At 25.7% G+C, this 11,473-nt stretch overlaps 1 protein-coding gene across 2 annotated transcripts in view; it reads right to left on the minus strand.

The window, feature by feature from the left end:
• Positions 1-11,473, minus strand: part of LOC117167604 — a 106,240-nt gene that overhangs the window by 3,207 nt on the left and 91,560 nt on the right. For both annotated transcript variants that reach the window (XM_033352658.1, XM_033352660.1), the window contains exons 8-9: positions 6,348-6,426; positions 4,477-4,655 (exon numbers count right to left, since the gene is read on the minus strand). In XM_033352658.1, the coding sequence (XP_033208549.1) occupies positions 4,477-4,655; positions 6,348-6,426 (258 nt within the window). The remainder of the gene's footprint in view (positions 1-4,476; positions 4,656-6,347; positions 6,427-11,473) is intronic.

Here is an 11,473-nt window from a genome sequence, read left to right on the forward strand (position 1 = left end):
GAAAAATCTCTATCCCATCCACACACTACTCCTTTCCCCTGCCGAGTGAGTCACGCCTACCCCGAAAGGGAAATGGCTTAATGGTGTAATAATAATAATTGTATGAACAATGACATTAAGCTTTTAGCAAAATTTACTACTCCTAAAAATTAATGAATATTATGCTTAATACATAAAATACAATTTTTAAAATATTATTCGATAATAATAATTGTTAAAACAAATTCAACTTGTTTAAAAAATTAAATAAGGTTAATATATTGTTTTTATACGTGATAAAACCAGAAAAGTAGTTGTATGTGTTCTGTATTATTTTATTTTTAACCAATTTTCAAAAGTAAACTGCTGGAGCAAATAAAAATTGTTTCAACAAATAGAATTTTGTTAAAAACTATAAGAAATGTATCGAAATAATGTAATTATTAAGCAAAAAGTAGCATAGGATTCCGATTTAATAAAAAAGTGGACATCATTGGCTCAATTTTCAGATACTTTTAAAATAAACAATAATTATTTAAATAATCACATAATGTATTTCTTAATTTACTACTCCAAACAGTGACTAACTATTAAATTTCATTTAGAAAATACAATTATTTATTACATTTTTCGGGAAAAAGTAATTCTTTAAATCGGTTACTTTTATTCAAACAATTACAAATTATTTAAAAAGTCATGAGGGATATTCAAATTGTCAATTTGTAATTATGTGTATTAAAAATGGCAGAAATTGCTGACAACAATTAACAATAATACATAGAAATGTAGTTTTTTTGTTCACTTTTGGGTATATATATATATATATATATATATATAATCCAAGTAATTAACATGTAATCCAGAGAAATCCACGTAATTCAGTGTAATTAATAATGTAAGTAATCCATGAAGTTTTTCAACTATTTTATTGCAAGTTTGTTATTTCCCTTCTTCTTGAAAATTACTTTTCTCAACTATATATTGAACTAATCCATTTTTAGTTAAAGATCCATCTTTTTTATTTGTTGAAAATTCATGCCTTTAGTTGAAAATTCTTTTTTTTATAGAAAATTAATATTCTTAGTCGAAAATTCATTTTTTTATGGAAAATTTCACTATTTGATGAAAAAATCATCTTTTTCACAGGAAATTCAACAATTTGATTAAAAAGTTATTTTGCTGTTGTTAGAAACTTTCCTTCATTGGAAATTAAACTATATTGTTGAAAATTAACTTCTTCATTATTTAAAATGAATTTTCCTCATTGAAAATTGAACTATTCCATTCTTAGATGAAAATTTATCTTCTTTACTTGAAAACTCAACTGCTTAGTTGAAACTTGAAATACTTTGTTAAAAAAATATGGGCGATACAAAAAGTTTTTCCTTGAAAATTAATTTTCTTAACTGTATATTGAACTATTCCATTTTCGATTAAATATTCATCTTTTTTGGTTAAAAATTTCACTTTCTCGATAAAAAATTAATCTGCTTTGTCGAAAATTCATGTTTTTTTATGAATAAAGTCACTATTTGATGAAAAAATAATCTCATTCGTAAGGACTTCAACAATTTTGTTAACAAGCAATTTTTGTTGTTAGAAATTCTAGTATTTTTTTGAAAATTCGTCTTTTTGCGTGAAAAATTAAACTATTTTTGTAGAAAATTCACTTCCATGATTGAACATTAAACTATTTTCTTGAAAATTAGTTTCTTTTTCATTTAAAAGTAATTTTTCTTACTGAAAATTTAACTATTCCATTCTTAGATAAACATTTATCCTTTTTAATTGAAAATTCAACTGCTAGGTTGAACTACTTTGTTGTAAATTAATTTTTCTGGTTGAAAATTCTTGATTTTTGTGGTCAATGCTTTGTTTCAAAATTCAAATATTTTGATGAAAATTTATTTTTTAAACTGAATATTTAAATATTGAATTTTTGGTGACGTTTGTCTCTCTTAGTTAAAAATTCATATATTTTGTTGAAATTTAAATACTCGGTTAGAAAATTATTTAATATTTTTTAAATGTAATTATTCAATTGTTGGTTGAAAATTTTTACTTTCTTAGTTAAAAAATCAACTTTTTGGTAGAAAATTCATCTATTCTGTTAAGAATTTGTGTTTTTGAACTTGTTTAACAATTATTCTATATTGTAGAAAATTCCACAACTTTACTAAAAAGTCACTTTTTCGCTTAAGGTTCCTTATTTTCATAGAAAATTATAATATTTTGTTGAAAAATCGTTGTTACTTCTTTGAAAATTGATTTTGTTACTAAAAATTAAACTATTGCAGTTTAAGATTCGTTATTTTGCTTGAAAACTTATCACTTTGGTTGAAAATGTATCTAACATGTTGAAAATTCGTTTTTATTCTAGTTAAAAATTCTTCTTTTTAGTTGAAAATTAATTTTTAAATTGAAAACTTAACCATTCCATTTTTGGTTAAAAATTGATGTCCCTTAGTTGAAAATTCTGCTGATAATTTCTGCATTGAGAATTCATCTTATTTGGTTTGAAAATGCAGCCCCTTTGTGTTGAAAATTCATCTTTTTAAACAGTATTCCCTGTTAAAAATGCATAGTTTTTTGGAGAAAATTAATGTTTTTGGCTGAAGGTGGATTATTTTAATTGTAAATTCATCTATTTTTTGGAAATTCATGTATTTTGTTGAAAATTCGTTAATTTCAGTAGAAAATTATTCTTTTTAATTGAATATTCAAGTATTTGGTTAAAAATTCATATATTTTGTTCCAAATGCAGAGATCCGTTTTATTACATACTAGCAATAAATACACGCGCGAAAATCGCCCGTTCGCGTCTCTGGATTTTTATTTCCTAACACGAAAAATATGCAAATTTAAAAATAAACTATTATACCAATTTTTTAATATTATGGTTTAAATATTTTTAAAATAATAATTTAAATTAGAATAAGAAAAAGGAGTTGAACTGTATAATTTCTAAATCGAAGAGCTAACAATTCAAAAATTTTATTTTAAATTGAAGAATCACGAAGTTGAATTATTTCCTATTAAAATTTAGAAAATAGAATAATGTCAAATCGTTAAAAATGTAATACCTTAAGATACAAATTTTGGAAATTAGGTCATTTAAATTTAGAGGAATTGAAATTGTATTACTTATAATTCAAAGCGTTCAAAATTAAATAATTAAAAATTGAAAACTTTTGCATTTGGAAATTTTTCAATTCAAAGCGTGTAATATTTGACAATTATTAATTCAAAACTAAATTCGAATCAAAATAAATAATATTTTTGAATGGGAAACATTAAAAACTGAAAAAAATTTTACTCGCCAAAAATTGTGATATTAAAACTTTGTTATACTCGAACCCTTAGTAATTTAAATGATTCGAATTAAATTGAAATCGCTAGAAAATTAATCATTTTTAAATTTGCTGATTATATTTTCCAAAATTCAACCAATTCACTTTTGATTGTAAAATAAAACCTATGAAAGGGAAAAATTAAAAATTTAGTGTTCAATTTGTAAATTAAAAACTCTGAAATTTTAATCATTTAAAGTTACTGTAATTAGTCATTTACTGATGTAACAAATTCAGATGGTTAAATTTTTTATATTTTTATTTTGAACTCAATTATTTTATTTCAAATCTTCCTTCAGAATTATTATCTATCCTTGAAATTTTCTCATTAAATATTTTTCAATTGGAAATATATAATACTAAAATATATAGCACTGAAAATAAAGATAAAGAATACAAAACAAGATTGCTGTGATGTGATTTCATTTTTAAAATTGTACAATTTTAAGTTACTCAATTCAAAATTGTTTTATATTTACATCTAAAATCATTAAATTCAAAACTGAATACCAAAACTTTTAATATTAAATTAAAAAATTTTTAATAGCAAAATGGTCCTTACCTTTTGAATGATTATTTGAATTTTAAACTACAATATTGTGAAATTTAAAATTCCAAAGCTTCAATAATTTATCTAAAAATTAATTTAAGAAAAAACTTTAGTTTCAAGGCCTTATAGATTAAACTGTTTTAGGATTGCGCATTCAATACTATAATTTTAAATTCAAATTATAGGGAAATTATAAAGAAATTATTTTTTTTTAACAATTAAAAAAAATAACAATAAGCAATACTAATTTCAAGAAATATCGATATCGAATGAAAGAAAAAAATTATTACGACACTAAAATTGTAACGAAAATTAAATTATTTTTCCTACTAAATATATATTTAAAAAATTGGAATTCAAACAAATGTTTGTTAAACAAAGTGTATTTTTATGCAATAAATCCATTTCCGGAAAAATATTGGTTAACAGGTTCTGTATAACATTTGTTAGTTTAAACAAATTAACATCAGGGAATATTGATTCACTAAAATTTTAAAGCTATTTTTTTGGTTTAAAGTTCAATTTTTTGCTATAGACACTAAATAATAAGGATTTCGCCTTTCTTATAAGATTAAAATTAAATTTTTCTAAACTTACTCTGGATGGTAGCAGATTGCAAAAGGTTTTTTTACAATGTCGAACTTAGTAGGGGGCAAATCTTGATTGTTGGTCAATGTAAAAAGAAACGCTTTTTCAGAATGAACATAATGACCTTTAGCATTAGTTTTCCCCCAAGGAACATCACTAAATCCACCGCAGATTTCTCCTCGGGTGCCCTGAAAAGAAAAGTTTTCATTATGTATGATAAAACTCAATTAAAATTCTTGCAAAGCCGGAGAATCTAAACAATCTTGAGATGAATTTGCAATTTCAGGGTGGCCTGTTTAATCACATAAAAAAATCTCAATCATTTCCCGATTCGCCAAATTTTTTCAAGGTCAATGAAATAAACAAATTCGTATTATAAAGCTAAATAATTTTGCATTTAAAGCAATCAAAATACAGCTGCAAATGATTTTAAGAAATTTTAAGTTGAATTATTTTCAATTCAAATAGTTTAAAAATCCTAAGAAAGCTTCAAAATTTTATTTCAAAATCTTGAAACATCTACATATTTTGTTTTATATTTATTCAAAATTTCAATTATTTTTTAAATTTTCTCAGAACTTATAAATATCTTTTATAGTGATTCGAATTCTTCATAATTTTTTTTAAATCCTGTACAATGGAAAATATTTTTGACAATTTTGCAAATATTTTTAAATATTTTTTAAAAATTATTTCTTTAAAATAAAAACTCATTTTCAATTTTCCTAGGAATCTTACGAAAATGTTTTTTATTCTTTTGAAGCCTTTCATAATTCTTCAAAAGCTTCTAAATTTTTTGTTCAAAACCTGCAAATATCTATATTTTGTTTTAAATCAGACAGGGGACTAATTGAACCAAAATTTAGGTACGAATATCCGGATTTTGTTGGTACACGTAGAAATTTCGTTTAAATTATTTTAAATTATTACCAATTTTATATTAACTTTAAATCTTTGCAGACCTTCTAAATATCTCTTGAACGTAGTCGAATTTTTTTCTAGAAATTATAGGTGTTCAATATTTATTATACATCAAAATTCAACAATTTTTCTTATAAATTGAATTTGTTAAAATAAAACAATTAAAATTGTAGCGCTCAATGTTTAATTTTTTGTTATGTTTTGAATATTTGATTTATAATTACCGATTTTACATGAAAAATCAAATACGTCTAAATAATCAGCAATTGTTATTTTTCTTAATTACAAAATTAAAAAATTTAGACTAAAACATAATTTGAAAAAAGCCTTTAATTATGAATTTATTATTTTGAAGTTATTTTAAAATTGAAAATAGTTTATAAAGTTTCAATCGGACTTCAATTTTTATTTAACTACAATAAGAATTTCAAAATACCAATTTAAACAATTTAATTTTTAACGTTACAATCTGGAAATTCTTAAATTTTGAACTGATTCCGAATCGTCTTGTAAAAAAAATTATTATTCACTTGTTATTATTCATTATTCACTGTACTTTAAAATTATTTATATGAAAAATGTACGCTTGAAAATTAAAATCCGAAATGGAAAATTTGTAAGTAAACAATTTTCGAATTACGAACTGTAAACTGAATGATATAATTGTAAAAGGATAAAAATTCACCTGATTATTAAAAAAACTGTTGAAATCAAACTAGGGCAGATTTTTTTTTCTAAAAGTTTGTAAAATTCCCCGTCAAACAATAAATTCACTGTCATTTCCCGGTTACTTCCTGGTTCAGCGGCCACCCTGAATTTTTTTTAATCATTTTTAACCATAAATAAGATTCACAATTGTCAAGGGGACTCAAAATAAGACTTGAATCCTAAACTTTCTGTAAGAAAGTTACTTTTCTTAGTAAAATAACTTAAATTTAAAGCAGATTTATTTTACTTACTAATACAATTACGTAAGTCGGTGACACTCCATCGCAATGTCGATGAAACGAAGAAGCGGAATAGCCATGTCTCGATGCCCTAAACAGAAAGAAAATCACATAAATTAAAAATTACGAAAATAAATTCAGAATAAGTGGACATTAGATTTTTTTGTAACGTCTAAAATTCAAATTTAACTATAAAATCCTTGCAAATTGGAAAAAATCGAGAGTTAAACGAAAAAATTTGGTCAACACACTCTTAAATTTCTCCATTCAAATTTAAAAAACGGAAAAGACAAGAAGAAGAGGAGGGGGATTTGGAGGTTGATTTCTTTTTCTTTCCTCTTTCTTATTTTAATTTTTTAATTTTGAATGGAGACATTTAAAAGTGTGAATAGAGTGATGTTTCACGAAAAGAGTAGAATAGGAAAATAAATGCTTTGATCTAAAATTAATGATAGTGTTCCTAAGATTTAAAGTTGAAATATTTTTAACCAAGAAAGATGTATTTTTAACTAAATATTCGAATTTTCAACAAGAAAAAATAATTTCTAACCAACGAGTTGAACTTTAAAAAAAAGTTCAATTTTCAATTCAGACAAATTTTCTAGTGAAGAAGGAAGAAAAATTCAACCAATCTGCTGAATCTTCAAGCATGAAAGACGATTTTTCTACAAAACAGTTTAATTTTCAAATCGAAAATATGAATTATCAACAACAAATTTTATTTTCAACCCAAAAAAATGGATCCTCAAGGAAAAATATGATAGTTGACGATTGAACCAAAAAATATTTAAGCTTTAAATCAATAACAGTCGAATTGAAAAAAAAAGATTGATCCTTAACCAAAAAAGATTAATTTTTAAACTGAAGAAATGAATGTTTAAATCGAAAAGACGATTCTTCTACAAAACCGTTTGAATTTTTAATTCAAAAAAATATTTTAAAAAATTCAATTTTCAACAATATAGTTACATTTTTTACATAAGAGACAAATCTAAAAAAAAATTTCTTACGAAGATGTTTCAAGTGTCAACCAAGTAGTTGAATCTTCAATTAGAAAAATTACATTTGAATAAAATAGTTCAATTTTCCACAAAATAATTGAATTTTTAACCAAAATAGATAGATTCTAAAACAAAAATGTAAAAAAATAATTTTCAATTCATGAAAATTCAATTCAAAAATTCAATTCAAGGATGAAATTCAAAATTTGTCTTTACAAGAAGATGAATAAAAAAAAGCTTAAATATTCGTCTAAAAATATGAATTCTAAACAAACAATTCAATAGTTTACATTTAAGCCCAAAAAATTTGAATTTTAAAGTAAAACGATATTTCTACAAAAAGAGACGAATTTCGAAAACAAAATAATGAATGTCCAATAAAAGGGTTGTATTTTCAACAAAGGTATCCTTTTTCGCCGTGGAATTTAAAAGAATTTAACCACATTGTCGAATTTTCAAGCCAGGGAAACGAATTTTCTACAAAACACTTGAATTTTCAAACCAAAGAAATTTATTTTTAACGAAAAAGTTAATTTTCAACCAAACAAATGAACTTTCAATAAAATGTTTGAATTTTCAATCAAAAAAGATTTTTTAGTCATGAAATAAAAAAAAATTCAACCATATTATTCAATTTTCAAGCGAAATAGATGAATTTTCTATATAACAGTTGAATTTTCGACCCAAAAATATGAATTTTGAACAAAAAAGTTCATTTTCAACCTAACAGTTCAATTTTCAGTTGAAAAAAAATTAATTTTCAGATAAAAAATTAATCTTTAAGAAAATATTTTAATTTTCACAAAAAAAATTAAACATCAGCAAAGAAATTCTGTTAACATTTTAACAAATTCTGTTCATCATGTAACGAAGTAGTTGATTTTCAAAAAAAAAAGATGAATTTTCAGAGATATTTCATCCAAAAAAGAGTTCAAATTTAAATCGAAAACCGTTGTTAAACAAAATAGTTGAATCCTCAAAAAAAAAAGTTAAGTTTTCAACCAAACAGTTGTATTTTTAAACAAAAAGGATGAAATTTCTACAAAAAGAGACAAATTCTCAAAACAAAAAGACGAACTTTCAATAAAAGAATTGAATTTTTAACGAAGAAATATTTTCATTTGAAAAACTTGATACAAAATCTGTAATTGTTTTTCAAAATATCTTTTGGTTTAAATATCAACTATATAATATTTGGGAGAAAATTCAATTGTCTTATAGATAATTCGCGTTTTTAACTCAAAAATGCAACAATTTGGTAGAAAATTCAACTCTCTTTTAGAAAATTTATGTATTTTGCCAAGAAGTCATGTTTGCGATTGCAAAATTAATTATTTGGTTTCGAAATTGAGCAGTTTTGATAAGAGCTCATCGTTTTGGCTTAAAAGTTAATGATTTTGGACGGCCCCTAATCAGCCATTGACATCATTTCAAGCCAAATAGCAAAGAAGATGAATAGTATTTTTTAACAAAAAATAAAGAAATAGTGGCAGCGAGAAATTGTGAGAAAATATTGTCTTCCATGTATTTTTTTCTTGAAATAGTAATAGAATAGTATTGTCGTTCAAAAAGTGTAAAATCCTTCTATACAAAATATATGTGTGTCACGCAAACCTCGAAATCATTGTTGTCGCTTTTCATCAATGTCAATTGGGTAATTTGAAAAACTCGAAGGCAAGAATGTTGCCAAATTCACACGCATAATTAAGAACTTCAATATCAGTTGAAGGACAGTGACAAAGAATGTCTCATTTGAGTGCACGATAAAACTAACGAAAATGTAAGATCTACTAATGTAAAGATAAAATTTGTATTTGACATGAGCAAATGTAATTTTATTCTCAAATATCAACCAAAGTTGTATTTTTGCAACAAGTGATAAATCACCATATTTCAACATCTTCAATGTATTATTTGAATCTAAGTATTTATTTTTGGGAAAACAAAACTTAGTAAAAAAGATAAATTTTGAATAAATAAAACAATTGATTTTCAAGAAAAAAAAGGAAATTTACAACAACAAAAAAATATAAATCTTCAACATAATAAAAGAATTTCGAACATAATAGTCAAATTTGTAACCAAACAGATGAATTTAGAACAAAAAATTTAATGTCTATCAAAAAAGATAAGTATTCAACAAAAACTGGAATAATTAAATTTTCCGTTAAAAATTACCTTTCAATAAAAAACTAATTTTCAAATAAAGAAATGAATTTTCAACCAAAAAGATTAATTTCCTACCAGAAACCCAGAGAATTATAATAATAATATTCTACCACAAAAAACAAGGATTCAACAAAATACAGAATGGAAGAAATATGGAATTTAAAAAATTCATTTACACAAAATAAAAACGAATTTTCAACCAAATAATTACATTTTTAATAAAAGAAATCAAGTTTTCAGTAAGACAATAGATTTTCAACTAGAAAAATGAACTTTTAACCCATTAGTTGAATTTTCACCCAAAAGATGAATTTTCTACCTAAAAGACAAATTTTCTACAAAATAGACACAAATATCGCATCGTGTTCAACATCGCAATTGTGGTGTCCTATAGCTTCATCTCCGAATTGTCTCCTAAAATAGTCTCTGAAAGCCTCTAGTATTCCGTCTGCATCATATACCATTTCTCCACTACTATTTCTCATGTTGACAAATCCTGTACTTTTATTTCCTTTCATTTTTTTATAAAGCAGTTTCTTGCTTCCTTCAAAATCGTTTTGTATTTTCATCTCTTCTTCTACTCTAATTGTATCTTGACGTTCCTTGACTAATCGCTAGAGTATCCTGTTTTCGTGTCTATAATCATTTCTACGTCTATTTCTTTCCTCATTGATAAGACCTGCGACGTTCAAAGTTATCCTGTACGCTTCTCTTTTTGCTTTTTGGGCAGTCTGAATTTCATCATTTCACCACGCATCTAACAATGATATCCCGTAACTTTGTCCAGACGCCCTCTATATATTTGTTTTTATACGGTCCTCCCAGGTTGCCCTATCTATGCTTTAGATTATCTTATTTTGGAAATCTATTCGCACATCCGGTTTATGTAGGTTCTCAGTTTTGATTCGCGTTTCTTTTGTTTTCTCGGTTCTCTTTTTTCTCCATCCCCGACCTAAGTTCATTTTTTGAGATCAGAAGGTAATGATCAGTATTGCAGTCAGGACCCCTCATGACCCTTGTATACTTGACTAACTCTCTTAGTCTTTCATCCGCAACAACAAAGTGAATTATACTGCGGCTATTTCCTTTAGACCAGGTGTACATGTGGATCATTTTATGCCTAAACCAAGTATTTGTAATAAACAGACCCCTTTCTAAGCATAGACCAACTAATTTATCTCCGTTATAATTTGTTCTTGGATCCCCAAAATTACCTAGTACTCTTTCTGTATCCTGATTTTGGATGCCCACCCATCCGTTCATGTTTCATAGTAGACTTATTCTTTCCCCATGTTCGCAAATACATATTGTGTCATTCAAAGTGTCCCAGAAGGCGTCTTTTACTTCTCTGGGATCACTATCAACTGGCGCGTAGCATGCTAAGATAAATAGTCTTCTGATTCCTACTTTCATTCTAGCCCACAGCAGTCTGGGAGATACGAAATCATGGTCTCCGAGATGCTGCTTTGCTCTTTCATTCAAAATCAGACCTACTCCTTGTTTACCATTTGATTCACTGTCTACTCCTGACCATATTTCAAATCCGCCTTTCAACACGCCGTTTTTTATGTCTTTAGTCTCGCATTCCTTTTTCTTTGTTTCAGGCACACATAAAATATCTAGTTTCCTCACGTCCATAGTTTCACGCGATTCTTTTACCTTAAGATAATTTACCCCCCTAGTATCCCAAACACACAGTCTCCTTTCGTCGCCTGAAACATGACCTTTAGATTTTCCGTGTGCATGCCTTTTGTCAATTAAAGTTCCAGTCCTTTCCGAGGCTATTTTGTAGTTTGTGTTATTTATTGTTTAGATTATACGCGCAACTATCACCTGTATGCAATAAGTTTATTTTCTGAGTCGAAAATCTGTGAAAGGGAAGTAGTAAATCGTCATATGATGGAGATTGTATAGTTATAACGTCAGTCCCACCAAAACTTCAGTTAATAAGGGAGTGTTAGAAGGGGG

The sequence above is a fragment of the Belonocnema kinseyi genome, chromosome 2 (genome assembly GCF_010883055.1).
Source record: "Belonocnema kinseyi isolate 2016_QV_RU_SX_M_011 chromosome 2, B_treatae_v1, whole genome shotgun sequence".
NCBI classification, from domain to species: Eukaryota; Metazoa; Arthropoda; class Insecta; order Hymenoptera; family Cynipidae; genus Belonocnema; species Belonocnema kinseyi.